Source organism: Macadamia integrifolia, chromosome 5, assembly GCF_013358625.1.
Source record: "Macadamia integrifolia cultivar HAES 741 chromosome 5, SCU_Mint_v3, whole genome shotgun sequence".
NCBI lineage: Eukaryota > Viridiplantae > Streptophyta > Magnoliopsida > Proteales > Proteaceae > Macadamia > Macadamia integrifolia.
The window spans coordinates 40,431,803-40,448,849 of NC_056561.1; the positions used below are offsets into that span (position 1 = coordinate 40,431,803).

The following is a 17,047-nucleotide window of genomic DNA, read 5'->3' on the forward strand; positions in this document are numbered from 1 at the left end:
CCATATTTTAAACAGTACCATAATATGACTCATATCTTCAATTTTTTCAATCAAATTTTAACCACATAATTCTAATTTCATATTTTTCCTTTCAAAATTGTCCCTATTCCAGCATGCCACTCTTTCTCCCCTCTTCATATTAAATGCTTTCTCTTCTCCCATCTTTTGTTTATCATGTTGATGTAAGTTATTATCAAAAAAATAGACACATTTCACAAGATTCAACAACCGTGGGTCCCACTTCATCAAATGTCTGAAAAGTCAGAAAAAATGGTATCCTTTTGGGGCCTTGGGTTGGGGGTATCAAGATTGTCTATGGCATAAAAAAAAGTTATCTAAAGTCGATGATGGCCTTGGAAGATAATTCACAGAAGATTAAGAGTTTTTTCTATTCTTGGGTCAATGAGGACATAAAGGTATTACTCGACTCTTGGTATTCATGGGAGCCTGGGAGGCCACCAGATGCGGAACCCTATGAGCATTTACTCCAATGGGCATACACTAGAGCTGGAGCTGGAGCTGGAGCCGGAGCAGGGGCCGGGCCTAGGGTAGGGTGGGGTGGGGTGGAGTGGGGTGGGGTGTACTATCGAAGGACCATATATGTAGGCAGAATTGTGGTCGCAATTAATTGCAGCTAATGGCTAACATATTTTCTATAAATATTAATGAACTGGGTTCAGCCTTCAGGCTATTGTTAAGGTTACTAAAGAAGCTAGGTGGTCCTACCACCAAGAGGATATACTAGTTTTGGCTGTGTCACAAATTTACATGGACATGGCAAAAGTCTTGGTATCAGGGTTCTAAAAATCAAGATCAGGTCGGCTGATCAGGCCAATCTAGGATTCTAGATTGGTCAATTTCATTCTAAAACCTAGGGTTAAGGCAACTTTGAGCTGATTCTGATCGATTCCTCGTTGATCCTAATTGATTCTAATCCGATTGATCATTGCCATGACAAAGGTCTTTTAGTGTTTTAATAATTGGGATCAGATTGGTTGAATTGACTAAGGTTGATCCTGATAAAATACATTTTGGCTGATTCTTGAAGGATCTAGACTGATTTTGATCTGATCAGAACCATTCTTGATCCAGATTGAAATCGATGGAGACCGATCCAAATCAGAATTATGTTCTTTTAAACCTTGGTCTATATTTGGGTTGTAGGAACCCCTAAGGATGTGTTTGGTTATATAATTCCTTGGAGTTTTATTTCAGTTAAACTGACTGATGCAAGTAAACAATTTACATCTTTCAATGTTCCGTTTAATAAGCATTACCAATGGACAATAATACCCTTTGGACTCAACACAACACCCCAAGTGTTCCAATGATGGATGGATTCCATATTTGGAGACTTACCCTTTGTTGCTATTTAAAGATTTGGCAATGAGTCCATGTAGAGTGGTTCCTCTTTTTTTTTTTTTTTAGATTTTCCAAAAAAACTATTTAGTTAGCCATAAATCTGTTATGTAAATCTACCTGAAAACTGTCTAGTTAACCTAAATCTGTGAGAATAATTCTGTAGAATCAGTCCTTAAAAGTTGTTTGATTACTTAATTTGTCAGTTGGATTCTCTAGAATCTGTCTTAAAAAACTATTTGGTTATCTGTCAGTTGATAGTATTAAAAAAAAAAAAAAAAAAAATGCATTTCTACTTAGTTACTTAAATTAATATATTTATATAAGTCATAATTGGAGATATATTCCATATAAGATGTGTTGTCAGTTGTCACTTGTCATATCCACAGTATAAGCAAGGCTCACCTTGCCATATTATGTGGTTGTGTGCGCACATGTCATTAAAAACAGATAAGAAAAAAACCATAGATTTAAATAAATAGTGGAAAATATGAGGGTGGTCTTCAGCTTTGGTGGGAGGAAGAAGATTACTTTTCCAATTTTTGTGATTCTTTTGAATCACTACTTGACATAGACTATTTATACGAGGATTAAGATTATGTGTGTCAAATATGAATTTTTCTATTTACCTTATTTCTCATATGAACAACATTTAGCTTTAAAAAATTGTTTCAAATGAATTAGCATTTTTAATTAGAAATAATTCAAAAAACAATCAAACAATTAAAAAAAAAAAAAAAAGAATCACGTTTCACTAAAAAGACTTTCTATAGAATTATGAAACCCAACACATCCTTAAACTCCACATATAACTTGTCACTGATTCTGATCTTCTCTCCTCAGTAAGTAAGTTATCCACAGCTCTAATTTGCATACCAATTAAGTGTTGCTTGCATGACAGTCTACTTCCTTCTTGCATGACAGTCTTACTTCCTTAGGCATTCTAGAAATAAAAGCATTTATCAATGCATAAAGCCCAACCCTACCAAATTCTAATTCTTGTGAACCGTTGGGAAAGGGACCTAAACCTACTACCACCCTTGTTTGAGACATCTTAACCAAAACCATACAACTTACCTCCATTGGATTAAGTTCAGCATCATCTCAAATGGAAGCTTTGATTAGAAAACCAAAAGGGACGATTGGCGGTAGTTATTATTTTTAATCACCGATTTATTTTGGCATAAACTAAATTTCGTTATAAAAGATCAGCCCAAGAAGCAAAGGCTGGAGGACTCAAGCAAGGAATCACTAGTGTATTTTCAATGAAAAATAAAGAGTAGTGAAGAGCACTAAACATCCTCACCAACTGCGCTAACTTAGGACGTCCAAATTTATGACTCGTATTAATAATCTTATTGTTGATCTTTATTTTGAACATTTTCTTAGAAAAATCTAAATTTTGTCCCAAGAGGATCCAGCGTTTGAAGAAGTCACCTAGAATTTTGGCTGTGTTCATGTGTTCATTATTATATTTGAACTTCTGTCATAGGAAGATTTGGGAAGAAAAAAAAATCTTAAAAGTTCTGTGGAGATCTGAAACGAATTGGGTACAGGTAGGGCTTGTAGTTCATTCATTGAAATTGGCTTCATGGGGTTTGGTTCCTTTTTGACTATTTATTTTACATACTAGGTGAAGGAATTCATTGTCCTAGGCCCGGCATGAATTTTAAGAAGGAAACATACTATCTTTGGAAATGTTATTTGCATAAAGGGTGTCAAATTTTAGCCCGAATCAATTGGCCTGATCATACTTGGAGAAATCAAATTGAATCTTTAAAAGTTCATCTTCTGATTGGGTTTTTACAAAATCGTTAGAAATCGAAATAAAATCAAACTGACAAAAAAACTGATAATATCCAAAACAATCAATTAAAAAACTTTTCTTTTTTTAAAAAATGAAACTTAAATGGTAACAACCCAATAATGGGCGGGCTGATGAAAGACCATTAAGCCAACCTAATAAAAGACGGAACCAAAATCAGACTTCAGCTTAACGGGTTGGCTTTGGGTTAATCCGGTACTAAACTGAAATTGATTCAACCTAGCTGAAACAAAATCAAATCGATTGTTGGACACCCCTACTTTAGAGTAAGTTTTTAAAGTCAAAACTGAAATTTAGGTTGAAATTTTTGAAACCAAGTACTAATTTTTTTTCTAGGCTATTGCTAGAAATTTAGACCAAAATTTTGGAAATTTCTCAAATATCATATTTCTTGATATATTATTTTCTTACCGGGGTAAAGAAAAATATTATAAGAAATGGGAGTAATTCATAATCATCTAGTTAGGATCGATCTAAACCAGCCCCATTCTGTGTATACGATTCAACATGCCAACTATTAAACAACTTATTAGAAACACAACACACAACCAATCAGAAAATACCATGAAATACCCACTCTTCGGATGTCCTCAGCGCGCGGAACATGTACTAGGGGTGTAGTGTGACTTGTTCAAATCATGAGCTGAAAACGAAACAAAGGAGATAGTTTTTCCAAACAAGCCCAGGACCACTGAATAAGATAGAATCGAAAAACCCTATTCACTATCTAAAACTAAAAGTCTAAATGCAAAAGATTTAAGATCTATCATATACCTCTATTCTGTATGAAATTGAGATTCATTAAAATTACTATAATATCCGAAATTTCGATCAAGACTTCCAAGAAGATGAACTATGTACTCTAGAGTCTAGATAGTTTATTCCTGTAGTAATTGGAAAAGAAAAGAATGATTCTCTGTATGGAAAGAAATATATATCTCAACCTGCGAATAAGACTCACCACTGTGAGTGACTCTTATAAATGTATAAGTACACATACGCCGGTGGTGGAAGTGGAACCCATACGTCGGCAAGGCACTGAGGCAATTGGGTATTTGAGTTGATAGGTTCGACCACTCAGGTACATGAACTGCTGAAGTGGTGGGTCAATCGAATATTTCAGAATAGACAAAATAACCGAATTAATTGGTTCGACATTAATATATGATAGAACGGTTCATCCAAACAAGAATTGATGCAGTTGAATGGGGCCCAATTAGACTAAATTGAGCTAACAAAGGTGGTTAATAATTTAATATTGGACCCCAAAACCCAAATCACCATTTCTTGTCAATCAATCAAAAGTTTGTGTAAGTGTGGAACCTTCAGTAATTAATTAAGTGGAAAGATAACAGAAAAAGAAAGGTAACTAGCCATGTTATGTCCTTTCATAGGGTCCAAAATAACTTTTCTTAATTTAATCAGGGATCGGATCTCACGAATTAAGAGATTTTCTCTTCACCATCCTACCTACATGTCGATCTAATATGGACTTTGGAGACATTAGTGTGGTTGGAGGTTGAGGTGTCCATTCTTCATTCAAATTGCTCACTTGCTCTCCTTCCTATCATTTTTTCGATATAATTTTTCAAGATTTTTTCCCCCGCTCTTTTGGCCATCAAGCTCTTCTTTATCTTTCTAAGGGAAAGTGGAAGCAATGGGGCATTGGGGTATAGTGGAAAGCTGATAGGCAATTACGAATGTAACCCAATCTAAATTGATCAAAAGCTAATGTCAAATAAGTGAACAGAAATAGGGCTGGTTTTGTGGTTTCACACTTAATTTGAGGAATCGGGATGAATTGAGTCAGGAATTGGTTGGATTAGATTGATGTCAGCCGTGTTTGAATTTGATTCTTGGTCGATACCATATCATTAAATCAATATAGATGAAAGGTAAACGTTTTTTTTTAATGACAAATAGGATATTTTTGTCAAATAAAAGCCAATCCATATTAAGATCGAATCAGTATAGACCCTTTCTGATCCGAGGGTGATTCCAATATCTTAAACCCTGGCTGGGTTTAGATATGGAGATTTGGATGATGTGGAATGTTTTATTTGGTAAAGTTATTTGGTGCATTTTTGTCTTAGTTTTGTTTGTTTTTATTAAATAAAGAAAAAAAATGAAAAAACCCAAGTGAAATAACTTTATAACACTACTCAAAATCCTCGTGAATCTTCGTCTTCAAAGTTCAAAGTAAAGGTGTCAATCAGTTGGTTCAGATGGGTTGAATCGGTTTTTGTGTATTACTCTGTTAATTCGAAACGAAATTCTAATGAATTTTTTGATTTTGGTCAATCTTTAACTGATTTGATCCAGTTTCTTTTTAGTTCGTAATCAGCCTAGTATTTGGTTTGGTCTCTGATCCTGTTTCATATTTACATGTATACATAAAGCGATAAATATATATATATATATATATTGGATTTTTGATTTCTTATTGCATTACCATCGGTCTAGTCTTGGTTTTTTTGTTGAATTTGGTCTAATTTTTTATTGACATAACAATAACACAACAAAACTTATTAAAAAAATAAAAAAAGCACCACAAAACTTGTATTCTATATATAAAAGGGAGGGATTCATTGATCTGAGAGACCCTGATAGATTAGGCACAGAGAGAGATACAAACCAACTTTTAGAAGGTATTTCAGACACTTTATCCAATAGAGGGAGATTATTCCGTCTCCATGGTTTGGAGCACCAGTCCACATTGTCCATTTCAGGTCTGCTAACTAAGGTACTTTTCTCCATATGTAAGCCTGGTCAGATATTATATTATTCAATTAGATTACTAATGGGCTGGGCTCTGGGGTATAGATATAACATATAACAAATAGATTCAGGATTTGCTGTTGTGCAAGGGCATTAGAAACTCCTTTTGTGCTGAATCCATATATATGGACAAGGAGATTAAGGTAAGTGGGGTTGGGCTATTGGGAGGCTTCGGTTTCATTTTAATTTGGGTTTTGGGTTTTGTGTTTTGGTTTATCCATCTATTGATGAAAATACCGAAAAATGGATAGATGGACTATTTTTGTTATCTTTTTAGTTTGGCTTTGGGTGATTGTTATATTCATTCTTTAGTAATTTATCATTTCTTACTGATCTTAAGTAAAAAAAAAAAGAAGGTATATAAGATAGTAAGGGGGGGAATTGTTTGGCTGTTGCAATTATTCAAACAAGTGAGAAATGGTTGTAAAAATTGATGGTGTATTTCAGATTTAACACCAACAGGAAAAAGGGGACGATTGTAATAGTTGTTAGAAACTCGAATAAACAAAAGAGCCCATTTCATAATTTTGATCCGAAATTCAGAATGACAAAATAAATAAATAAATAAATAAAATAAAATAAAATTATCAAGTCAAATATAAGTATTAGAACATCATCAATGGAAGATTTAATGTGATAAAAAATAAGGTATCGGTATTTTAGGATTCTCCTCCATGCCTAGGAGATATCCATAATGCAAATAATTAGGATTTTAAAGAACTCATGGTTGAAAAATGACACATGTCCTAAAACTATGGATCAAATATGGGCAAAACTATCGTGCACATTAGATATGAGGAGTACTAAGCTGTTCTTACAACATACTTAAGATGATTTTGCAAGTTGGTCAGTCAGCTATAAGCACTTTTCTACAAGCTAGGTTTGTAATAAAGAGGGGTCATTGAAAACTTGCTATTAATCTTCTTCTCTGTAGCAAGGCATTAAGAAAATGCGGGATTTTGTATCCACTAATGAACTACGGGCGGTGGTGATGGTAGCAACATTCTCTTCTAGAATGATAGGTGGTTGGGTTCTCTCTTGTTAGGGAGTTGTCCCCTCTTCCATTTTCTATGTTTTAGGGAAATGAAATGAAGGTGGCTGATTTGATCGATGATGGGAAGTGGATTGTCCCTCAGGTGGAATATAGCTTCATGAAGGTGAGTGTTTGAGAAAATTGTTGAATTTCCGATTCCTTTGGGGCAGTAGGATTTGTGTAGCTGGTCTCTTTCCACATTGGGGAACTGCACATCCAAGTCGGCGTGGGAAGCTTTAAGGAGGCCTAATCAGAAGGTTGGGATAGTGTGGGGGCTCTTATCTTCAACCTTGGCAATCAATTTCTGGTTGGAAGATGATTCATGGCAAGATGTCCAATGATGAGAGAGTGAAAGGGAAATGGATTGCTTTTGGTTCTAGGTGTGAATTATGTAGGAAGGATAAGGAGTCTCTCCGTCATATAGTCTAATTTTTATAGACCTCATTTGCTAATTTTTTTTGGGACTGCATTGGCATGCTCAATTCAACAGTGTGATTAACTATAGTAAATGGTGGACTCAAAATCTCGCATTCATAGTCTTAAGGAGGCGTGGCTGTTTGGTTTTATATTGGTTCCCTACTTCATTTGGGTGGAGAGGAATGCTAGGCGATTCAGCAGCGTGGCAAGAAATTACAAGAAAACCTTATTATTGATGATTAAAGGAGAGATAAAGGCGATGGCTCCTGTTGCAAAGGACTGGTAAGATTGATGGTGGATTTGGTGTGTGCTCATAGGATGGATATTTCAATCCCTCAGACTAGTCATAGTTTGTTGATGGAAGTTAGTTGTGCTTGGCCAAGGTTGGTTGGGTGAAGCCAAGCGTCGTTGATGGCTGCTCGCAAGGTAACCTAAGCAAGGCACGAGCTAGTGGTGTTCTCAGAGACAACAATGGTCATGTGATTTCATTCCTTAGATCATTTCTTAGGATAACCACAAACTTTGAAGCAGAATTTAGTGGTCTGATTTTGGGTTTGGAGATGGAGAGGGACCTGTAGTGCTCTAATCTATAGGTCGAGTGTTACTCAACGGTGGCAGTTTTGATGGCTCAAAGGGGGTCAGTTCCTTGGTTCATTTGGCAACATTGGACCTCCCTCCTTGTGTATCTAAGTATTATGCATTGGAAAATTACTCATTGCTATTAGAAAGCTAACCTGGTAGGGGATTATCTAACAAGATAACCGCTAAAGAGGAGTCTTCCATTCCAATCTTAGTTTGGCCGTCTGTGGTCCTTTTTTTTTCCCGCTAAAAGGTCATTGTAAAAAAAAAAAAAAAAAAAAAAAAAAAAAAAAAAAAAGAAAAGAAAAGAGGGGAAAATGAAAAGAACTGTTACAAAATTGGCACAATTCAAAAAGCTCAAAACAAAAACATGGTCATTTTTCCACCTTCGGCATTGCCATCAGCAAGTAAAATTAACGAGCAACTATAGGTAGAAAGTCTAACCAATCAGTCTAAGAATAAAAAACGAGGTCTTCCAAGGGCATCTGTTTGCGGTCCTTGAGAGTATTTTAGAGATGATGCTAACAGAAGGCCTAGGTTCAGAATGTTCTAGGTGGAGAGTGTCTATTGGGTTGATGGTTGTAGCATCCTAGTCCCTCTCACTTGCTGATGGCAGGCAATGTCGAAGGTGGGGTTTTGGAACTAGTATGGTTATGTTTCTTGTACCTGAAGTCTAAAATTTGGTGTATTTCTCCATGACCATGACAAACATAATAATACTAGTAAATAAGTAGCATTAGATATTATTAATGGAATTATCGCTCACAAACACAGCTTACTAGATAGGAAGGAAAATACTGAAACAAGCTTGACAAACACACATCAAAGATTAGCTAGGGAAGGAGTGTCCACTGTCCCCTGCCAAATTTATTATCTTCACACAATAGGATATCGCGACATAGTCGTCTTACTAGTAGTAGGCAGCGGCTGCTGAGTCCGTCCGATAGAGAGCAGTTAATCGATACAGCAGCGGAATGTGACCAACTTCTCCATACGGCGGCCACAATCGGTACACTTCAGGCCCTCCGGAATCCAGCCGGCGGCTTCCGAAATGGCGAGGTGATTGCAGTGACTTGGGCTCTTCTTTTTGAGTTCTTCCAGTTGGTCATTGAGTGCTTGCACAAAACCTTTCTGGATAGCGAATTTCTTCCACGAATTGTACTGCTGGAAGCACTTGATGATCTTGTCACCACTGGCTTTGGCCATGGTGGTGGATCCCTTACTGATCAGCGCCCACCCTTTCTCGCTTTCATTGAAGGAGAGCATGGTCTTGATATCCACCATTTGCTGATTGTCCTCTTCAAAGGAGTTCTTGCTCTGCATCATGGAGTAAAACATGCTCTCCAGCCGGAACCAGAATGAGTAGGTCTCTAGGAAGCATTTGCTCCCTACTTTTTTCATCTCCTCGAATATTTTCTTCTCATTTTCCTTGAGGTTTTTCCTCCCAACTTACATCATCTCAAATTTGATATTCGCATCCTCCACCTTTCGTACCTCATTCCTGAAAGTCTGGATCCAATCTAAGTCTCCTCCTCCATACAGGCAAAAGTAGCGTCCTTCGTTTATCCGTTCCATTATCTGTTAAAGTGAAGATACTATGAGTCAAAATTAAGAAAAAGAGTAGGGACCTCTTTGATTTTGTTTCTGTGTCTAGAAATAGGAAAGATGATTATTTTATTTTATTTTTTTGTTTTTATAATAAAAAATGATTTTTGAAATTACAAAAAAGGTGTTTAATTTTTTTGTTTTTCAAAACATTTTCAATAGTGTAATCGAGTTCAAGACACGAGTGAAGGAACGGAGTTGCAGATATGCAACTCACAAGTGAAGGCACAACGTGAGTTGTAGGCATACTTCATGGAGGTGAGTTTCAAAAAGATGATGGCAATTCAGAACTATGAACTTTGCACAATGTTAGAGTCATTGTTTCTGGATGGCGAGAAGTTTCTACAATGAGTTGGGGTTGGAATAGGTTAAATAAAGTTTCGGGTTTTTCAAAATTTTTGCCCCTCCTATTTGTGTCTAGAAATAACAAAAAACATAAATTTTTATTTCTATTTCAAAAAACAAGGGAAACCAAGCAAAGAATCAAATGGTTTTTAAAGTGTTTTTCTGCAAAAAAAAAAAAAAAAAAAGGGGAAGGAAAAACACGTTTTAAAAAATAAAATCAAACCAATCGTAAGTGTATGAGTCAGTGGGTAGAAATTGTCTGAAATTCTCATCTTGTACAATTTCATACAATTCCATCCTAAATGGCTGACACGTGTAAATATTCCATATCTACGGTTTAGATTGTATTATGGTTGATTAATCTGAACCGTATATATGGAATATTTACACGTGTCAACCATTTATGATGAAATTGTATGGAATTGTACGAGATGAGAATTTGAGAAGATTTCTACCCATGACTCAGTTAGTTTTGGTGGACTTACCCAATTGTATATGACCTTGTCATTGTCAACGTAGTCAAACCAGAATTCAAGTCCCCAGTTCACTTTCTTCCAGATGTATTCCTCCCTCGTGTTGAAGTCAACCCTTCCAAAGATCTGCAACCTGTGGATGGCGTTTGGGCTTACGATCTTTCCCTGTTCGTCCAACATCACCAGGATGGACTTCTTATTGAAAAGCCACTTCTTCTTGATGTACATAGTCACCCCCTCGTTTATGGAAGGTATGTGATCATAGTGCACAATGTACCACGGTAACGTTATCTGTGTATGTTGAATGTCTCCTTTAACTTTTGTCTTGTCCAACAATCGGAGCCACACCACTTCATACAGGATCGCTTGCTTTTGCTACAAGGATTTCTGGTACATCTTATACAGATAGTTGAGCTCCTCGTCCAACTCCACGCTCTCCGATACCGCTAGTATCACCTTTTTTCCTCTCAGCACGTCCACTCCACACTGTTGCATAGAGAGAAGTGAGTCTTTGATGATTCGATCAACTTAACTAAACCTTACAGATAAGTAGAAAATACAGCTCTCCAAGTGTGGCTGCAGGTTGGGTTAGAGAGAGAGAGAGAGAGAGAGAGAGAGAGTACAAACCCGTTCTTGTTTGCCGGGGAAGCATTTAAGAAGTGGCTGCTGTTCATCTTTGGCGTTAAACAGTATTTTGAAAATCTCAGTGTTATCAATGACGGTCGTTTCGAACTGGAAGAGATGGTCAAGTGTTGAAAAAATTTCTTCCCGTTCCCTCGCCCCTGTAGCACCACCACCACCACCACCACTCACGACGGTAAGTATCGACGTAATTAAGAAATTTTAGAAAGGAAAATGCATAAAGGGGATTCAGCCGAACATGGTGGTACGTTGCCAGTAATTATTTACTCATCAATGCGCTGCCAGTACCACCGTTCAAGGAGGTTCTGACTTTCAGAGACCTTGTCCTTCAATCTGGAAAACTCCGTAGCCGCAGTATCAGTAATCTGTGGAATGGACCTGTAATGGAAAACTGTAATTTGTAATTGTCTAAAACAGAAATTCAGGTTCGTTGATCCATGCAGGCAGGAGGGGAGTAGACAATGACATACTTGTAACCCAAGCCAACGAAGCCCATGATGTGGAACGCGCAGGCGACGACGCTCCTGACGATCCAGTAAACGGCAGTGTGGCTGTGGGTGGAGAAGTAACGAGGAAACTGACGGTTGAAATTGACAACCCTGATGGTCGCGATGACAATGGCCTCGATAAGACTCGTCAGCGTATTTGGAGAGGAGAGAAAGAGTCTCGATTCTTGTGGGAATTGCTTCAGCAGCTTTATGGCTTTGGCAATGGGGTGATCCGAGAAGGTCACCGCCACCAGGTTCAACTCCCCATAGAAGAGGGCAAAGGCGGCCAAAGCCAGAACCACCTTAGTGTCCCAGGAGTAACTCGACATCTTTTTGAACAGTTCTGACGTTGTCGACAGCTCATCCCGTCCCGAGCAATTGCAGCATAACTGCCATTAATTACCATTAAAAACAATAATAATAATGAAAAATTACGTCCCCTCCCCTCCCCTATAGTTTACTGAAATTACATGTGAACCAAGGATTTAAAGGAATTGTGCCTCCTACCTAAGGGTGCAAGTTTCGTCCTGAGTGCTCGAACCTGTCCTTAGTTTGCCCTGATTCTGAACAAATATTGACCTAAAATTTTTTGCCATGAGGGCTGGCCTGACCCTGAAATTTTTAACCCAGAGTCAAGGTCAGGGTGGGTAAGGGTTGATGTATTTGACCTTGAACCTGACCCTGATTTTTTTACCCTGACTTTTGGCCCTAGTTTTGGCTTGACCCGGCCTTGGGCTTTGCTCCTGATGTGGACTCTGGTTGTGAGCCTGATATTAACGTTGATATTAACCTAATTTAAGATATTGTTTGACATTGAGTCATTGACACCTCAAAACCCCTAGTATATCTTCTCACCGATCTCTCTTGCTTTTTTTTACCAAAAAAAAAAAAAATCTCTCTTACTTTTTATATAAAAAATATAAGAGTATACCCGGCCCTTAATGGCAAACCACGGTCAGGGTCAAGGTCAATCGAGGTCACTCCTACCCCTTGATGATAAACCAAGGTTAGGGTTAGGGTAATGGTCAATCAGGGTCACTCTGGCCCAACCCTGAAAAATCAAGGCCAATCAGGCCTATAAGGGTTGGGCTGAACCCTGAAGGGTTGGGCATGAGTTGAAGTTTTGCGGCCATGAGTCAGGTTCAGGGCGGCTTTGGGCCTAGTTAAGGGGACTCAGGATTGGGCTAGGGTTTTATGAAGCCCAGCCCAACCCGGCCTTGTTGCACCCCTACCCCTTCCCATGCACTTTCTCAAATTCTTACAATTAGGTCCAATCTGTTAATCCAGTTACGTTAGAACTAGTAATTGGTGACATCACCTAATATCATACCTTCTTATACCGAAAATACCCTTATATATCGATGAACTTACATATATACCTTAATATCTTTTTCCTCTTCTTTCTTCACCGCTACGATAAAACATCCTTAGATTACAAACACACATGACAAAAATCAAAGTTCACCAAGAACCATTCTTCCTGTTCCTTAGCAAAACCTTAAAAAAAATCCAAAAAATTTATTTGATTTTTTACTGTGTCTATGATCGGTTTTCTGTGCATCTTCAAGGAATTGACCTCAATTCCTCTTTAGTCACAGTCCGTTTTAATTCAGAGAAAGAAAAAAAAAAAATGTCTGCTCTCTTTTCTGTATATCATCTGTTTCTGTCTCCCCTCTCACCGTTTCTCTCTCGAGATTGAAAAATCAAAGACTTAACCCTTAAAGTTTGCTTTGCCTTGGATGAGATTGATTAACGACGAGGTTGAGAGAGAGAGAGAGAGGTTTTCATAATTTTTCTTGTTTGGGTTTTTGCTCAAGCTGGCTGGCTTGCTTGCTTCTTGTGTACTGGTTCTCAGGGTCCCTTCTTCTGTTCTTTCTTTCTGGTTTTGATGGGTTCAGAAGGAGAAATACTAAGAAGTAAAATATATAGGCAAGCTGAGAGGGATCACTTGTTGTTTAAAGCCTTAGTTTCTACAAACTTTTGGCCATCCAACTCTTGTTTAAGGCATGGGAGTGGTTCTTTCTCCATAGCTTCTAACTGAAAGAGAGCTTCTTTCAGAACTCCTTTGAGCTTCAGAAACTGAAAGCGAAGTGGACAAAAGAAAAAAATTAAGGCCCTGATATAATACGTTTTGTTTAAAATTCTTCAATTCCTTTCAGTCATGAAGAGACTTGTTAGCACAGATTCATTGGGTGCTTTCATCTCCGTTTGCCCATCTTCAGGAAAAACAGTTTGATCCAAATTATAATAAAATAAAGTGTTTTTAATAGCTTTTGGTCTCCTTTCAAGTATTCAACTTCTCCGAATCTCTTGATTTCTACCGACTCCCTTTTAGCGAGGTTATGTGGAGAGAGAGAGGTACCACGGCGGCAATAGCGGCGGTGGAGGTGACTATCGGATCAAGAGGAGGAGGTTAACGAACGTAGGGAAAGAGATGAGAATCAGAGGGTACATACAGATGAGATTCTTTTCCACTAAAGGGTAATACGGTCTTTTACTGTTTAAAATTAATAGCATACTCACACCGTTAATGCCAGGAGAAGGGGCCGTAATTCCTTCAAACCCTTGGATTCATATGTAATTTCAGTAAACTATAGGTGAGGGGGCGTAATAATAATAATAATGTTGTCAATAGGTAAAAGGTGGCAGCTACTTAACTGCAACTAGGGGTGAAACTTTGGTCCTAGATAACCCTAACCCGTTTTGACCTGCCCTGAGCCCGAATAGGGCTTGGGCCAAGTCTTTTGACTCTGAGGGCAAGTTAGGATTGAAAAACCCCAATCCTAAGTCAGGGTTGGGTCGGGCTAGGGTTGAGGCCTCAACCCGACCCAACCCGGCTTGAAATTTAATCTTGAATTTTTATACTAGAATTAGGGCTTCAACCATTGCAGAAGCCAAGATCAATCCAACCCAACCTAGCCCGACTCAACCTGGCCCTGATAGGGTCAATTACGGTTGGGCCTGAACATGAACCCGACAAGGTCAGGTTGGGCCTAGGTTGAATTTTGAGGACCTAAGATTAGGTTAGGGTTTTAAGAAACCCGACCCAACCCAACCCTGTTTCACCCCTAGCTGCAACCTAGACAACAACGAAATTTTTAGGTCTAAGAACATATAAATATATATATATATATATATATTTATTTATTTATTATTATTATTATTATTATAAAATGTAGGTTTACTTAGAAAATCTTAAGTCATTTCTTTATAGAGAGAGAGAGAGAGAGAGAGAGAGAGCTCAAACCTCGCAGGAGATCTTATGTATGGTGGCGGCCAATGCTTCAGGCATGCCGAGAGCTTCCTGTAAGGCCTTCTCGTCCATGCTTTCATTTTCTGGCTGCTAAGCAAATTTAAAACCCAATGAAATGATAAATTGCTTGCAATAACTGGTAGCATGCAGTAAAATCAAAAGACTACAACGACTAGTGTATCTATTACGTACGTTAGCTGTGGCTGTGAGCATTTTCTTGACGAGTTGGAGAAGAAGCTCGAGCTCGAAATACTTGCCGTCAGGAGAGTGGGTCTTCTGGATCACCATTATCATCTCGTCGTCGTTATTGGTCTTCATGCGGTTCCCATCAACCGTCTGCTTCAGCGACTGCTCCATCTTCTTAGTGTATACAAGAAGGAGAAGGAGGAGAAGAAGGTGCAAAGTGGGCAAAGGAAAGAGCCCCGCTTTATAGAGTCCGGATTACACGAGATACACGGGGAGCATTAACACTGGTGGGGCACACACTACCGAAAGAGCTGTGGGAATTTATTATGAAAAATCATCTGGGAAAACTTCGGGATTCTTATTTTTTTTTTTTCCAACAAGGATTGTTTTGGACTTGCCCGTCCAGCCATTGACGGTTGAGGTAGATCCCGGTGAGGAAGATTGCGTTCTTATTCCTATAAATTAATATAATAATTAATTAATATGAGAGGTGTAGTTTACAATTTAAGTTGATAAAGCCTTTTTTATTTTTTTTTAAAGATAATATCAATTATTTTTTGGTGAATTTGATAATATCAATTGGAGAAACTATTTCTTTATGGCTAACCGATTAAAGTCACTTGTTGAGAATCAATCCAAGAATAATATTCCTTTATTAAGAAGGATCTTGCATACAAGACCTCGTTATAGATTTTGTTAAGGGCATTTAGGTTCTCTTGCTGATGGTCATGCCGGAGGTGGAGGGCCTAAATTTGCACGATTTTTCTTCTTGTGCTGATGTAACTGATTTTCTTTTTTTCTTCTTCTTAATAAAATTCTAGGATCTTTTAGCGAAAAACTCCACACTCATTTAAGGAAGAATCGACATAGATAACATTCTCCTTTCCAACAGCTTAATTATGCCAAGTTTTATTGCTAGGTTGGACATTCAAAAGACCTTTGACTTTCTTCAGTGGAGCTTCTTATTCACCTTGTTCCATTGGCTCAACTTCTCTCCTACTTTCATATCTTGGAGGTAACTTTAGCTCCCGTCAAGGATGTCCTCTATCCCCATGTCTATTCTTAATTGCTCTTGACAGGAGCTAAAGTTAGCCCAAAACTTATTAGACTGCCTTCCAACATATGAAGGTACGAGAGAAGTTGACCCAATGGAAAAAGGTGAATAGGAAGCTCCACTGAAGAGAGTGGGAGGCCTTTTGAATGTCCAACTTAGTAGTAAAACTTGGCATAATTAAGTTGCTGGAAAGGAGAATGTTATCTATGTCGCTTCTTCCTTGAATGAGTGAATTTTTTTGCTAAAAGATCCGAGAATTTTATTAAGATGAAGAAAAAAAGAAAATCAGTTACATCAGCACAAGAAGAAAAACTGAGCAAATTTAAGCCCTCCACCTCCAGCATGGTCATCAACAAGAGAACCTAAACGCCCTTAGTAAAATCTATAACGAGGTCTTGTCGCTGCATCGTGTGCAAGATGCTCCCTAATATGAAATGGAAAGGGAATATTATTCTTAGATTGATTCTCAACGACAGACTTTAATCCCTATAATCACTCTTGAGAGATTCCTATATTTTCTCTCTTGAAAAATAGCGGTTGACATCCTCCTAATTAGCCAAAATTCGTTATTTTTCTTATTTTCTCTCCCAGTCTCCACACACTGAAATCTCTTCTTCTGAATTTTCTTTCTTCCTTTTCACTTACTTTTTTTTTTGCTAGACATTCTCAGACTTTATTAAAAATAAAAAAATGGGTATTCCATCTAGCCATAGCAGGGAAATCTCCACATAGATTGCAGAGATCGACCACTAATCCCACTCCTCCACCTTCGGCATTGCCATCAACAGAGAAGATGGAACTAGTTAAATCTATATCTTGGTCTACCTACAACATCATGTTCAATTTCCTTTCTAATATGAGTAGGGAACATGGAGTTAAAGCATGTCATTCTAGTTTTAGCAGCCTCCTTAGCTAGATAGTTAGCAATTGGATTTGCCTCTCTATAACAATGTGTTATTTTCCATCTCCTTGCACTAAGATATATATGTAAAGCCATCCATTCCTGCATA

At 37.8% G+C, this 17,047-nt stretch overlaps 1 protein-coding gene across 1 annotated transcript; it reads right to left on the minus strand.

Annotated features, from left to right (window-relative positions):
• Positions 1-8,708: 8,708 nt before the first annotated feature.
• LOC122078077 (protein SIEVE ELEMENT OCCLUSION B-like) lies at positions 8,709-15,154 on the minus strand. The gene is made up of 7 exons (XM_042643946.1): positions 14,990-15,154; positions 14,792-14,887; positions 11,527-11,933; positions 11,328-11,434; positions 11,042-11,196; positions 10,427-10,789; positions 8,709-9,569 (listed from the first exon to the last, which is right to left on the minus strand). The coding sequence occupies exons 1-7, from the start codon at positions 15,152-15,154 to the stop codon at positions 9,441-9,443; spliced, it is 1,422 nt and encodes a 473-aa protein (XP_042499880.1). The 3' UTR covers positions 8,709-9,440.
• Positions 15,155-17,047: the final 1,893 nt, after the last annotated feature.